General features: G+C 37.3%; 1 protein-coding gene across 2 annotated transcripts in view; it reads right to left on the bottom strand.

The window, feature by feature from the left end:
- The window catches only part of INTS4 (integrator complex subunit 4), a 209,721-nt gene that overhangs the window by 77,816 nt on the left and 115,835 nt on the right, over nt 1–16,070 (bottom strand). For both annotated transcript variants that reach the window (XM_077113469.1, XM_077113471.1), the window contains 4 exons: nt 13,719–13,904; nt 12,425–12,475; nt 5,332–5,420; nt 4,041–4,161 (listed from right to left, as the gene is read on the bottom strand). In XM_077113469.1, coding sequence (XP_076969584.1) covers nt 4,041–4,161; nt 5,332–5,420; nt 12,425–12,475; nt 13,719–13,904 — 447 coding nt within the window. The remainder of the gene's footprint in view (nt 1–4,040; nt 4,162–5,331; nt 5,421–12,424; nt 12,476–13,718; nt 13,905–16,070) is intronic.

Raw genomic sequence — 16,070 nt, 5'->3', positions numbered from 1 at the left:
AGCATGGTATTGGTATAAAGACAGATATACTGACCAACATGGAATCAGAGTGCAAGTTCAGAAATGGACCCTCACATCTATAGCCAACTGATATTTGGCAAGGTTGCCAAGTCTAGTGAACTGGGATAAAACAGTCTTCAACAAATGGTGCTAGGAGAACTGGATATCCATATTCAACAATGAAAAAGGATCCTATCTCACATCTTATACAAAAATTAACTCAAAATGAATCACAGACTTAAATATAAGAACCAGGATCATAAAACTTCTAGAAGAAAATGCAGGGAAGCATCTCCAAGATCTTGTGGTAGACTAAGGTTTCTTAAACTTTACATAAAAGCACAAGTAGCTTAAGAAAAAACAGACAAGTGGGACCTGCTCAAAATTAAAAACTTAATTTTGAAAAAAATTTCAAAAACTTTTTCAAAGTTTCAAAGAACTTTGTCAAAAAGGTGAAACTCAAACTACTCAATGAGATTAAATATTTGGAGACCACCTATCCAATAAGAGTTTAATAGCCAGTATATATAAAGAAATCCTACAACTCAATAATAAAAAGACAAACAACCCAATTAACAAACATCCAAAAGACATGAACAGACATTTTTCCAGAGGAACTACAAATGGCCAAAAAAAAAAAAAAAAAAAAAGTACACGAAAAGATGCCAATATCACTACCTATAAGGGAAATACTAATTAAACTAAATGAGATATCATTTCAGACCCACTAGAATGGCCACTATTTAACAAAAAAGAGGAAATACAAGTGTTGAAGAGGATGTGGAGAAACAGGAACACTCATTCACTGCTGGGACTCAGCATGAAGGGATTGAGAAAAACCTTCTTGACTGAAAGGGGGAAGAAAAAAATGAGACAAAATGAAGTATCAGTGGCTGAGAGATTTCAAACAGAACCACGAGGTTATTTCTGGAGATTATTACACATTATATAGATATTTTTAATTTATGGTGTATTAGAGTGGCTAGAGGGAAGTGCCTGAAACTATAGCTGTGTCTCAGTAGCATGATTCTTGAAGATGACTGTATAATGATATAGCTTTCGCAATGTAACTGTGTGATTGTCAAAACCTTGTGTCTGATGCTCCTTTTATATATGGTATGAACAGATAAGTAAAAAATATGGATAAGAAATAAATAATAGGGGGAACAAAGGTTCAAATAAATTGAGTACATTGAAATACTAGTGGTCAATGAAAGGGAGTGGTAAGGGGTATGGCACATATGAGTTTTTTCTTTTTTCTTTCTTTTGCTGGAGAGATGTTCAAAAAAATGATCACAGGTGATGAATACAAACTAGATGATGATATTGTGAGCCACTGATTGTAACCACGTCAAGAATGTTTGTTTGTCAAGAATGTTTGCATGTTTGTTCGTTGTTTATAATAAAAATATCAGGGTGGGCAATGGTGGCGCAGTGGCAGAGTTCCCACCTGCCATGCTAGAGACCCAGGTTTGATTTTCAGTGTCTGACCATGCAAAAAAAAAAGGGGGGGGAGGGGAGCATATCATCCTTTACCCAATGTTCTGATTTACCTTAGTCCTATCCAGATCAGTTTCTTTCATATCTCTAGATGAAGTCTGATCACTTTTTCAGCTTTTTTTAACAATTATTGAATGAAATAATGCTGACTTACATAGCTTCATTCAGTGCTGTAACTCAGAGGCTCAGGTGTTACATATACCCAGTTTCAGGGAATGACCAGGTTCTATACAAATAGCTCAGTATCTCAGAATTTAGAAATAACATTTAACTCCTGAATGTATGTGAACGCTGTAAGAGCTTACAATATAGGAACCTTTACAATAGGCCCCAACCTGATAACCCATGCTCTTGATATCAATCTCTGAGTTTGTATATTATAGTTAGTCCGTATGTATGAGGCATAGTATTTGTCTGTTTCTGATATTTCATTCAACTAACTATCCTTAAAGTTCATCCACCTAGTTACATGCCTCACAACTTCATTTCTTTCTTGCAGCCACTCTGTAGTCTGTTGTATGTAAATATCACAGTTCCCCTTCCATTCCTCAGTCATTGTAGCCTGGGGCATGCGGCACCTCCAGCCATTAGGAATCCTTCAGGTATATACCTAGCAATGGGGTTGCAAGATCACATGACAGCCCCACCCCTAGCCTCCTGTGGAACCACCACATTGACCTCCAGAGGGGCTGCACCCTTAGCTTCCCTACTAACAGTAATAGGTCCGTTTAGTACTCATTTCTCTCTGTTCATTTTTAAACAATTGTATTCACACATCATACAATCCAACCTAAGTAAATAGACATGCTTTTGCCACCATACTCTATCTGAAGACATTTATTTCCTTTTATTCCACAAAAAATCCAGACCCCTTCCCCATGCCCCCCCCCACTTGTTGACATTTAGTTTTGGCATAATGCCTTTGTTACATTCAGTGATGAATATTACAAATGCTACTATTGATTATAGACCCTCACTTGCACTGATTGTACTTTTATCTTTATACCATCCACTTCCAACACCTTGCAATGCTGACATTCATTTGTTCTCCCTCAAGCAAAAATGTTTTTATATCTGTACATTTAATAACTATCACTGTCCACTCTAGGCATTCCTAAATTATACCGTCTCAGTCTTTATCCTTTATATTTCCTTCTGGTTTCAAACTCGTCCCCAGCTCTTCTTCTCCCTCAACTATATTCACATTCAACTTCATTCAGTGTACTTATATTATTGTACTATCATCAGGTAGTACTGTACTGTCTATTTCTGAATTTTTATAATCAGTCCTGATGCACAATCTGTATTCCTTCAACACGAAATGCCCAGTCTCTACCCTATTTCTATCTCCTGATGGCCTATGTTCTTAACTTTAACTCTCTGAGTTTGCTCATCATAGTTAGTTCATATTAGTGAGACCATACTAGTATTTGTCCTTTTGTTTCTGGCTAATTTTACTCAGCATAATGTCTTCAAGATTCATCCACATCATTTACATGTTTCATGACTTTATTCTGTCTTACAGCTGTATAATATTCCATCATATATATATCTATACACCATGGTTTGTTATTCCATTTACCCGCTGATGGTCATTTGGGCTGTTTCCATCTCTTGGCAATCGTAAATAATACTACCATAAACATTGTTTACAAATGTCCTTCCATGTCCTTGCCTTCAGTTCCCAAGAATATACGTAGCAATAGAATTGTTGGATCATACGGCAATTCTATACTTAGCTTCCTGAAGAACTGCCAACAACTTCCTGAGTAGTTGCATCATTTCACATTCCCACCAACAGTGAATAAGTGTGCCCTTTTCTCCACATCCTCTCTAGCACTTGTAGTTTTCTGTTTTTTTTTTTCTTTTGCTAATGGTCATTCTAGTGAGTATTAGATGATATCTCACTGTGGTTTTGATTTGTATATTTCCCTAATGGCCAATGGAGTTGAGTATCTTTTAATGTGCCTTTTAGTCATCTTCTTCTGAAAAAAGGATGCCCATTTTTCAATTAGGTTGTTTGTCTTTTTGTTAAAGTTAGTATTTTTAAAGAAGGTGCCATGAATCCCTAATGGGAAAACAGCAAGAAAGAACCAGGCTACAAGTCAGGAACGTGAGGATCGGAATCCCAGTCCCACCACTTTCCGTCTGTGTAAGTGGGATAACTTACTTCAGGTTCTCGGAGCCACAGTTTTCTCATATAATAGAATTTCTATCTCACAGAGTTATTGTTAAGATTAAATGAAATATCTAGGGAATAAGTATTTATTAAATAGCATAACGAATTTCATGATTTTCCTTTTCCCTGGGCCCTAGCTGTTTCATATGTTAAATAAAAAGATCAGACTGGATTATCTTTAAGATTCTTTCTAGTTCTAAAAAACTACTTCTCCATAGGAAAGTGGATCTTTTTTTTTTCAGAAAACCCAGAAACTGTTAGTTTTATTAAAGTAAGACACACCTGTCCCTATTACTAGTCACTTAAAATGTCTGCAGTAAGGTTAACAGGTAGTGTGCTCATTAACATAAGTATAACTTACCAACAGCTTTGCAGCTTGAACTCGAACCACCCAGGAGCCATCACTGACCATGTGACAAATTTTTCCAAATGCATCATCAACTAAGCGAATTTCTTCATTAGATGAAGGGATTGGGACAATGCTGTATTAAAAGAAAAGCCACAAAACATGAATCTAAGGCTGCAGGTTCAATAAACTGAGAATGAGAAATGAAAAATGGCACACATGGAATTGATAACAGAATATTTCAAATCTTAGAAAGATAAAATACATTTCAAAGTTAAAAAAATCACTCTAAGAATATGAATCAACCCAGTTAGTTGTAATGTAAATTGCCAGTGTCTTGAGTAAAAGTGTCTTAACTCATCAAATGTTCAAGGACTTGTGAAGATATATAAAACTAGCTACCATAGAGTATTTTATATACTTAAGTTTATTCTCTTCTATAATTGCATTGCTTCAATTTAGTAAATCTGAGAAGGAAACAATATGAAGCATATTTGCAAATCTGGCCCTTAAAGAAGAAGTAATTTCCAAATAGTCTTTTAATTTTACATGGCTAATTACTAATAAAGTACAAAATGGAACCTAGTCTATTAAGTTTATTAACTCATTCCAGTTTTCAAGTTTCAGGAGGCAGTTTAATGAAGAAGAAATAGTGTTGGATTCAGGCATGAGCACTGCTCAGCCATTCATCAACTATAATATCTTGGTCTCTGGATGGACAGTATGTGTATGGAGATTACTCAATAAAAATATACTAAAAAAAAAAAAAAACACCTTGGTCTAGTCAAGCTCTTTAGAGCTCCTCTATAAAACAGGATAAATAATATTTGTCTCTACACCTCACAGAATCACTGTAAGAATCAAATGATTTAACTGATGGGAAAATATTTTTAACCAGGAAAATACTACACAGATAATACTACAAAAGGAATCAATATTCTCAAACTCACCTGGTATCATTATCTGACATCTGTATTTACTAAAGTAATTTTAAATATTTAAAAAAAAGAAAAAAAGCATAGCTGAAATGCACTCTAGAAAGACAGTCCAATCTCTTCATTTATAGATAAGGTGCTTGGGATCTAGAAAGTTTAAGTATCTTTCCCAGGGAAGAAAGAAATTTCATGGCAAAGCTAAAAAAAATAAGGACCATTCTTTATTTTCAGAATCTATGCTTTCCCCCTATTTCACAATTTCTTCCAGAAATCTAACCAAAATTACTTTACTGGATGCAGGCTCTCTGCGTGGTGGGAGGAGAGAAGAATGGCTTGGCAATGAACAAAAGCTGGCTTACACCCACACTAACCTTTCAGGATAAAGCTGACTGACAACCCAGACAAGCTGGACTGCAGCACTGCGCACTTGTTCATAGTCATCAGAGAGCAATTTACAGGCCTGCAAAGAAGGATTCCAAAAGTCTATTAGTTCATGCCCTCCCAGGTGATTTTCAAACAATGATAAGGTAGATGGAAAAGGATGCCAATCAAAATACTTGTGGACGGTTTTAACTTCTTTATTCTTTGTTCAAAATAAAGAATTCTTGGCCTCAGTCAGCTGCTCCGGCGATGTTCTTACAGTACACCCCCAACTCCATGTCTGAGAGCAGAATCCACTATAGACTAACAGCACAAAAACCATCTAGAATGGCACCAAGCCTATTAAATCTACCAGAAGGCCATGGTATAACTCTCACATGCTCAAACATCAAAGATGGTTTCCCCCCACCTGTAAGATCAAAGCACACATTTCGTCAGTCCATATGAAAACTCAAGCACTCTAAATAAATGTAGAATTGAATACTAAGTTGCCAACAGAGACCAGGTGATTCTACTTCACTTGATCTGAAATGTAACATCCCCAGTCCACCCACAGTGGTAGCAATACCCTACACTTCAACCACACCCAGAACCACTCCATTTCTGAGAGTTTTAAGTCCTATATTCCATGCTCTGGCATAACATCCTACTCCCCCAGCTCTTCCCTCTGAGCGTATCAATCCTTTTAACCAGGGTTTCTTAACCTCAACATTATTTACATTTTGGGACAGATAATTCTTTGTTGGGGTGGTACTATCCTGTGCATTGTAGGAGGTTAGCAGCATCGCTGGCCTCTACAACTAGATGCCAATAGCAACCTCCCCCCACCACTGTAACGGCCAGAGATCTCCACATGTTGCCAAAATCGCCCCCAATAACAACTACTACTTTAATCCTATCCCTGTTCTCCAAAATCCTTTTCTCCTCACTCCATGTCTTGCCATCACTTTATTCTCCTGACAGTACTGCTAGCACACACACGTGAACATACAAACACACACTCCAGGATTTCTGCTACAACTGCTCTAAAACCCCAACCCTCTATTCCTTACAGTGGCTATGGAGGACTGGGAAAGAAAATCACGCTCTCTAGGGGATTGATGGCTGGTGATCTAGAACCTCATTGGCCCTACTCTCAAATCTTTTACCCCTGCTCAGTTTCCAATCCCATTTCCCAAGGCAGCCTTTTCTAACCTCCTTCTCAGAACTGCAATTCCATTATGTCAGCATCCAGCTATCAAACCACCTGCTTATAGGAGAAAATACAAATTCTCAAGCATGAACTTTCTCAACTATTCCACAACAGCGATAAATTCATTTATATCTGCATTCTCTCATACCTTGTTTTCTAAATATCTATGAAAGAAGTATTCTTTCCAGTCCCCAATCCTTTTACTTTTACTAAAGACCCTATCATCTCCTCACACAGGCCTTACTAACCATCTTCCAAAATCGGATTTCTTATCATAGCACCCTGTTTACTTACTTCACAGCACTACTCAAATACTGTAATTATTTTATTTATTAATTGCCTGTCTTGCCCATGAGAATGTAAGGGACATGGATCTTACCTGACATGCTCCAGCTGTACAACCTGCATTTGATGCTCATTAAGTTTTGTTAACTGAATCAGCTCATTTCAAAGAACTTTCTCTACCATTTATCCTCCTGTCTCTTCCATCATCAACTTCTCCCAAATAATTAGCTCTCCCTTCAGCATATAAACATACTCAAATGACAATCTTTAAAATACAAAAAGCCCTCTCTTAATCCTATGTTCCCTTCTATCTACTATCTTCAGTTCTTACTTTTCCATAACAGCAAAGATTCTTTAAAATATAGTCTATTATGCTGGTTTGAATCTGTTGCGTACCCCAAAAAGCCAAGTTCTTTAATCCTCATTCTGTGTTGCTGGGTGGGAGCTTTTTACTGTTTCCATGAAGATGTGACCCACCCAATTCAAGGACGGGTAGCTTACTGGAGCCCTTTAAGAGGGAACCATTTTGGAAAAAGCTTAAGAGCCAACAGAGCCCACAAGGCCAGACCTTTGGAGATGCAGAAGGAAAAAGGCCCCCAAGGCAGCCCTATGAAATGAAAGAAAGCATGCAGAAGTCATCATGTGACTTTCCAGCTGGGAAACTAGAGTATCATCAACCTTCTTGAGCCAAGAAATCTTTTTCTGGATGCCTTAATTTGGTCATTTTCATAGTCTTAGAGCTTTTAAACTTGCTTAATAAATTCCCATTTTAAAAGCCATTCCATTTCTGATATATTGCATTCTGGCAACTTAACAAACTAAAACATCTATAATCACTATCCAAATGCTATCCCTCGATTGACCTAATCTAGCTCCCACATCAACCACTCCATTAAAATTGCTCTTTAAACTCACTAATAGCCATTTGCAGCTAGGTCCAATGAGATTTCAGTCCTGATTTTTCACTACCATTTGACCCTACTGACTGTGAGAACACCCTCCTGCCTTTTTTGGGATCCTACATCTTGCTGCTCCTCAGTTCCATTCTAGGATTCCTCTCTTCTGTTCACCTCTTAAATAGTGGAAATTCTCCACGGCTCCATCTATGGTCTCCAAGGTGATCTAGTCAATGTCGCTGGGTAACCCCATATGCTCTAGATGCTGATGGTTCCAAATACCCACCCACCTCCAGCTCTGATTTCTCCTGAACTCCAGACCTTCACAACTACCTACTGCTTGGACCGCTCTTTATGGATATCCCACTGTGCCGGTTTGAATCTGTGGTGGATTCCAGACATATATAGTAGAAAAGGAGGTCCCAAGATGGCGGCTTAGAGAGGTGTGGAATTTAGTTTGTCCTCCAGAGCAGCTAGTAAATAGTCAGGAACAGTACAGAACAACTGCTAAGGCCACATCAGAGATTGGACAAACAGCATAGATCAGTCTGGACCAGCTGTGATCCCACCAAGAACTGTGCGTCCCCCAAGCCACGGAGGCCAGCGCCCCTCCCTCACAGGTTGGTTCCCAAAGGGGAAAGGAAAAAGACTTTATTAACAGCAAGAGGCTCAGCTCAACCAAGTTCCAATTGTGGAATTAATTAACAAATTGTGATTACTAAAAATAGGCCCCAAGCTCAGCCAAATCTCGAAAAAAGCTAAAGCTACTAGGTTCTGCCCCGGCACTAAGGGTATAGGGCTGACGGGAAAAAAAGAAAGTTTTTTGGATCAGACAACACAAAACACGTGAAAAGGTCTGGACCATAAAAAGAATAAAGGAGAGGCCACATAGGACCTGGATATACATAGAGAAACATAACAACTTAAGCTCTTGATTAATAAATGCGAAGAACAGGGAGTCCTGCTCTGAAAATGACTTTTTTTTCTTTTTTTCTTTCTTTCTTTCTTTTTTTTTTTTTGCTGTGTTTCTACTGTTAACTACTCTTTAGATACAACTGCAAGGCTTCTCAGGCTCCAACTGCTCCAGGCAAGGATGGAATTAAGCTTTTCTGAGAGACAAAGAGGCTGGTCAGGTGGAAGGAGGTAATTCCCTTGAAGCTGTGCCTTCCCTGGGAGAGGGTTGGGGCCCAGCTCAGGTGGAATTCCTCCCTCAAGGAATTCAGATGCCATGGACTGGAAAACTGAAGCAAAAAGCCAGCATACAACCTCTCCTCTATCTCAACCATGCCCCCAGCAGGAAGAATCTGCTAAAGTTACAGGTAGTGCATCACTTTATGCTGGTGGGACCTGCAGGCAGACAAACACCACATACTGGGCAGGATAGGAAAACAGAGCCTAGAGGCTTCATAGGCAAGTCTGTCAACCTGCTGGGTCACACCCTCAGGGAAAACTGATGCTCTTCCCTCCTAAGAGGAGGCCAGCCTAATTTGGGAAAATCTGACCGGAGTCTATAATACCTAAGTAGACCCTCCCTAGAAAAAAAAAAAAAAAGGCACCACACAGGCAGGGCAAGAAACAAGAAAAATTCTGATGCGTTAAACAGAACATACACTAGAGGTCTAGAATAAGCTGAACTGAACGTCAAAGGACAGACAGAGAACACAGCCATCCAGGAAGAAAATCCTAGGTAAAAGAGTGAAAACAATCTTCACAATAAACTAATTAAGGTAATTAAATGCCTAGATGACAGCAAAAATAACAAATCATACTAGGAAAATTGAAGATTTGGCCCAGTCAAAGGAACAAACCAACAATTCAAATGAGATACAGGAGTGGAAATAATTAATTCAGGATATTTGAACAGACATGGAAAATCTCATCAAAAATCAAATCAAGGAATTGAGGGAGGATATAAAGAAGACAATGGGTGAAAAAAAAGAAGAAATGGCAAGTCTGAAAAACCAAATCACAGAACTTATGGGAATGAAAGGCACAGAAGAAAAGGTGGAAAAAACAATGGAAACCTACAATGTAGATTTCAAGAGGCAAAAGACAGGATTATTGAACTGGAGGATGGAACACCTGAAATCCAACAAGCAAAAGAAAATATAGGGAAAACAATGGAAAAATATGAGCAGAGATTCGGGAAACTGAATGACAACATGAAGAGCACAAATATATGTGTTGTGGATGTCCCAGAAGAAGAGAAGGGAAAAGGAGGAGAAAGACTAATGGACGAAATTATCACTGAAATTTTCCAACTCTTATGAAAGACTTAAAATTACAAATCCAAGAAATGCAGCGTACCCCAAAAACAGAACAGATCCAAACAGACATACTCCCAGACACTTACTAATCAGAATGTCAAATGTCAAACAGAAAGAGAGAATTATGAAAGTAGTAAGAGAAAAGCAATCCATCACTTACAAGGGAAGCCCAATAAGACTATGCATAGATTTCTCAGCAGAAACCATGGCGGTGAGAAGATGGCGGTATGATATATTTAAGATTCTAAAAGAGGAAAACTGCCAACCAAGAATTCTATATCCAGCAAAACTGTCCTTCAAAAATGAGGGGGAAATTGGGCAGTGCGACAGCAGCGCAGTGGCAGAATTCTCACCTCCCATGCTGGATTCCCAGGTTCAATTCTCAGTGTCTGCCCACGTGAAAAAAAAGAGGGGAAAATTAAAACACTTTAAGACAAAAAAAAAACACTCAGAGAATTTGTGACCAAGAGACCAGTTTTGCAAGAAATACTAAAGGGAGCACCAAAGGCAGATGGGAAAAAAGACAGGAGAAAGAGATCTGGAGAAGGGTGTAGAAATGAGGACTATTAGTAAAGGTAAAAAGAGGAAAAATTAGGTATGACATAAAATCCAAAAAGCAAAATGGTAGAAGAAAGTACTGCCCTTACAGCAATAACACTAAATGTTAATGGATTAAACTCCCCAATCAAAAGGCATAGATTGGCAGAACGGATTAAAAAACAGGATCCAGCTATATGCTTTCTACAGGAGACGCATTTTTGACCGAAGGACAAACACAGGTTGAAAGTGAAAGGTTGGAAAAAGACACTTCATGCAAACAACAATCAGAAAAGAGCAGGAGCAGCTATACTAACATACAACAAATTTGACTTCAAAGGTGGTGGACCCCAGAAAAGCCATGTCCTTTAATCCTCATTCAGTATTGCTGGCTGGGAGCTTTTTGATTGTTCCCATGGAGATGTGACCTATCCAACTATGGGTGGTAACTTTTGACTAGATGGTTTCCTTGGAGATGTGTCTCCACCCATTCAAGGTGGGGTTGCTTAATGGAACCCTTTTAAGAGGGAAGCATTTTGGAAAAAGCCTTACAGTCACCAGAACCAAGAGAGCCCACGCAACCAGAGACCTTTGGAGATGAAGAAAGAAAATGTTCATGGGGGAGCTTCATGAAACAAGAAGTCTGGGGAGTAACCTAGCAGATGTCACCATGTTTGCCATGTGCCTTTCCAGTTGAAAGAGAAATCCTGAACGTCATTGGTCTTCTTGAACCAAGGTATCATTCTCTGTATGTCATAGATTGGATATTTCTATAAACTTGCTTTAACTTAGACATTTTCACAGCCTTAGAACATGTAAACTTGCAACTTAATAAATTCCCCTTTTTAAAAGCCATTCCGTTTCCGGTACCACATTCTGGCAGCTTGCAAACGAGAACACCCACTAACCATTCAAATTCAACATAACCAAAACTGAGCTCATTATAAACTCATACAAATTCTACCTTATATTGCAAACCCTCCCCCATCACTGCATCCTCATTTCCCTGAAGCACTCATCATTGCTTGCTTGAATAACTCACATAGTCTTATGCCACTCAATATGTGAATCAGCCACCTAACTCTCTTTCTTCCAAGTTTCCTTTAATTATTTAACTTCCACATAGTTTTCCTATAGGGAGAAAGGCGCTGGTAACAATCACACAAACATTCTGTACAAATTTAATTTCATAAAAAACCTAAACTTTATTAACACGTCAGTTTAGAACTATAAACTTGCAATTTAATAAACTCCCATGGGGGCTCAGATGATTTACCATCTTTCTAAGAGATAAGACCCCTATTGTTAGGCTAACAATATCTAGTCACTAAGCATAGCTCTAGATTTCCTATCACTAGATTCATTCAATCATCCTCCAAGGTAAATAAAACCTTGTAAGACCTTTAGGTTATGCAGTCGATGAGCTTCTATTAGTGATACCATAACTTCATTGTGCCTTTCTATTCCAATACTGCAACATTCATGAGACATTTTTCATATGATCACACAGTTTTAGTCACTCTCCTCCATTAACACTCTAGTGTGTTAAGTATGGTACCTAGAACTGACTGCGTGTATGGTCCAACCAAAACAGAAATCAGTAAGGCTACCACTTTTCTTATTCTGAAGACTACACTTCTATTCATGTACTCTGGTGTGTTATATTGAGCTACCTAAATGCTTGTGATATAAAATGACATACATCTCTCCCATTCTATTCTTGGAAATTATGTTTTGGATCCGGAAACATATGACTTCACAAACATTTTCATGTACATCTAATACAATTAATGTTGCCACTTCCAGCCAGCTAAAGTCCTTATATTTCCAAACACTGATAACCAGCATGCTACTCTCCAAACTTCATCATACCCACTACCCTTCAGACAGTAATTGTTTTAAGTACCTGAGTATAAACTGTTTGGTGTAATTTCAGTCCTCTTTCATGGAGCTGCAACTAAATAAAAAATATATAAGTTTAAGTGTTTGGGAAAGCAGATCAACATCTCCAATGTTTCCCCACAATTCCACATATTTCCTCCCATCATATCACAGTAAAACGGTTCCCTTTAGTAAAAATTAGTGCTATATAAATAAGAAGCCTAGTCAAAATCTTTTCATTAGAAGCACTCAAACACATAGTAAATCTACCCTATGGAATGCCCTAAGGGATCAGAAAAATATGAAATAATGATAAGAGAGCTGAGGAAGACATGGTTAACACCACCTCCCCTCAAAAAAGCACCTCGTCCTGGTAACTTTCACCTGTATTTCTGAAACCTGGAAGGTACAACTTGTACCTTTTTAAACATAATATCAAGTCATTGCTGGGAGAGGGGCCTGGAGTAGAGATGTGGCTTGATATTTGTACTGGTTTGAAGCTGTTATGTATCCCAGAAAAGCCATGTTCTTCTAAACCAATCTTGCGGGAACAGACATATTGTTAGGTGGGACCTCTTAATTAGGCTGTTTCCATGGAGCTGTGACCCCACTCATTCAAGGCGGTTATTAATCCTTTTACTGAAGCCCTGTGTAAAGAGATTAAAAGTCAGAAAACACAAAGCTTAGAGCTAACACAGAAAGCAAAGAGATGAAACCAAGACGCAGACATGTGGAGATGCTAAGCTAAGAGATGCAATCTAGAGTCTGCCTTGGAGAAGCTAAGTGAGGACCCACTCTTAGAGAGAAAGCTACTGGAATCAGAAGCTGAAACCAGAAGCTGTGAGAAAAGGACAGGAGACATCGCCATGTGCCTGTCCATGTGATGGAGAAAACTCGAAAGCAATCAGCCTTTCTTCAGAGTCAAGATATCTTTCTCTAGATGTCTTAATTCAGATATCTTCATGGACTTAGGACTGTAAATTTGTAACTTTATAAATCTCCATTAAAAAAGTCAATTCATTTCTGATATACTGCATTCTCGCAGCTTTAGCAAACTATAGGTATAGGTTGTACTTTTTGTGACTCAGAAATACAGGTAAAAATTACCTAAGCCCAAAGAAAAGCACAACTTTTCTACACATGAACATGTGCCCTTGGACTTTGTGTTACCATCACCAACATTTCCCTAAAAGTGTGCAAGTGTAAGCTAGGGTGTTCAGAATAAATCCAAGACAGCATTAGCCCTGAACTTAAAAAAACAAATAGAGATAAACAAAAACAAAACCCTGTTTCACATTACTTTCCATAATCATATTTACCATGGCTTTTATAGCTGCTGTTCTGACACGCGGGTCCTGGTCATTAAAGTAATCACCTATAATCTTCTGTACATCTCTAGTAGGTAGGCCTTCTGCATCCTTTGTGACACTTTTCTCCAAAGAACCAAGATTGCCAAGTAATTGTAAGCACTTATTTCTTACACCATGGGAGGTATCTGTCAGGTGCTATTAAAAGAAAAGAGAGAGCAAAAGGACATAATTTAAGAGATCTTAAAAACCAAACTTCCCTATTTAGATATTTTGAGCTTTAAAATACTTCATTATTCATCAGACTTTCACTCAGCAGTTTTCATATCCATTTAATGATTTCCTAATCCTAGCACTCCTATATTTTCAGTTAATATCCTACTGTAGGGAAGAGCCTTCTCTACTTACTTATTTATTCATTCATTCATGTTAGTTGGACTCATTTTATTCAATGAACTATAATCTGTTATTTTAATAATAAAGTCTGCTATTCAAATTATGCAGATTTGGCCATAAGGAGCCCCTTTACTGCAACCTGTTTCTTTTTAATATGACTATATATTTCATTTAGCAATTCCTTACTCTTTGGAACAAAAAGAAATTCCAGGCTCATCTTGTATTTTTTGTGCTCCAGCTTTTGCATGAAACATATTTCCAATGGGACTTGGTTCACTTTAGTGGAAATTTTTATTAGAAAGATCTAGGTATAGATGTGATCATTGCTACTGGTATGTCATTGCTTCTAGAAGCTCTAGTGTATATGGTTAATAAAATGCATACATACACACATACATTCTTATCTCTGTATCTATCTCTATCATCTGTATCTATCTACATAATCTGATCTATCTACTATCTCTTACCTATCTAAAAACTTGAGTCTCTACTGATACCTCCAAATCGAATCCTACTCCTCAGAGTATTTCATAGTATTCCCCCTTTTTACATCATATTATTAATGGTCTTCTCCAGCTGTGAGAAACCTGCCTCCAATTATCCTCAATGAATTTACTCAGATGTTCAAGCCAATACAGAAGTAGTTTCAGAATTGCTAACCCCTATCACAGTAAAAATGAAACCTACTAAACAGAGTTTAAATGTCGTTTACAGTTCTTTTAATTTAGATAAATTTTACACATAGCAAAATGGACAGTAGTAAGTATACAATTTGTTTAGTTTTGATAATTTTATATCTACATAAACTACACCCAAAGCAAGATATAGAACACTCCCATCGCACCACAAAAGGCTTAATTTCTCCTTTCCACCTAATTTCCTTCTGCCCAGAGACAAAACATTTTTCTGATATTTTTTGTCTTGGATTAGTTTGGCCTTTTTCTTCATTATGATGTAGTTTTTCCCTATCTGGTCTTTTGTATTAATGGCCCAATACTGGATACGTTTTTTTTTTGGAATGAAATTAACACATGTCGAATACATCAGCTGTTCATACATTGCTGAGAAGTATGAATTTTCAAATACCACCTGTCAAAAAGTTAGATTTACATTTTGACCAATTATTAATAAAGCTTCTATATACAACATTTTTGTGTCTATATATGTAGATAAACGTTTTCCAAAGTGGGTTTAACATTTTATATGTCCATCAATATGATATAACCACTCCAGTTGTTCCACAGACTCACTCACATTTGTTATCAATCTTTTCAATTTTAACCATTCTAGTAAGAATGTAGTAGTATCTATATTGTCGCTTGAGTTTATATCACCCTTTTGAGTAATGATGTTGAATGTTTTATCATGTGATTATTGGTTATTCTTTCCTGGATTCAATGTGGAATGTTCATTTAAAGCATTTTCTCACTGTTTTATGGAGTTGTCTAAAAATTTTTTTATTCAATTGTAGATGTTTTCTTAATATTATGGATAAATCTCTTGTCAATTGTACATTCTGCAAATATTTTCCCATGCTGTGGCAATGTGTTTTGATGAGAAAGAAAAAAAAACAAACAAATAACAAAAAAGGAACAAAAGTATGATGTTAATTTTAGGGATGATTTCAAACACTACATTCTCATCATAGTCTGACTGTATTGCATCATGATATCTAAGAACGTGTCTGCGGCAAACTATCATGAATTCTTGAAGTATCCCATTTGTTCATCTCTGTAGTCCCAACACTTGGTTGGCACTTTGCCTTGTACACAGTAGGTATTTTAAAATGGCTCTTGAATCACATTTAAAAACAAGACAAAAATTTAGTCATTTTAAATTTTTACAATTTTAATGAAGTAAAGAAATATGCAAAAACATTAAGTGAATGAATTCCAATGAATTTTCATAAAGTTTATAAACATATATACCAAGCAACCAAATAAAGAAATAGAACTTTACCAACATGTT

Source organism: Tamandua tetradactyla, chromosome 8, assembly GCF_023851605.1.
Source record: "Tamandua tetradactyla isolate mTamTet1 chromosome 8, mTamTet1.pri, whole genome shotgun sequence".
Lineage (NCBI taxonomy): Eukaryota > Metazoa > Chordata > Mammalia > Pilosa > Myrmecophagidae > Tamandua > Tamandua tetradactyla.
Note: the sequence above shows the minus strand (reverse complement) of the source record. Positions and strands in the feature narration are given on the sequence as shown.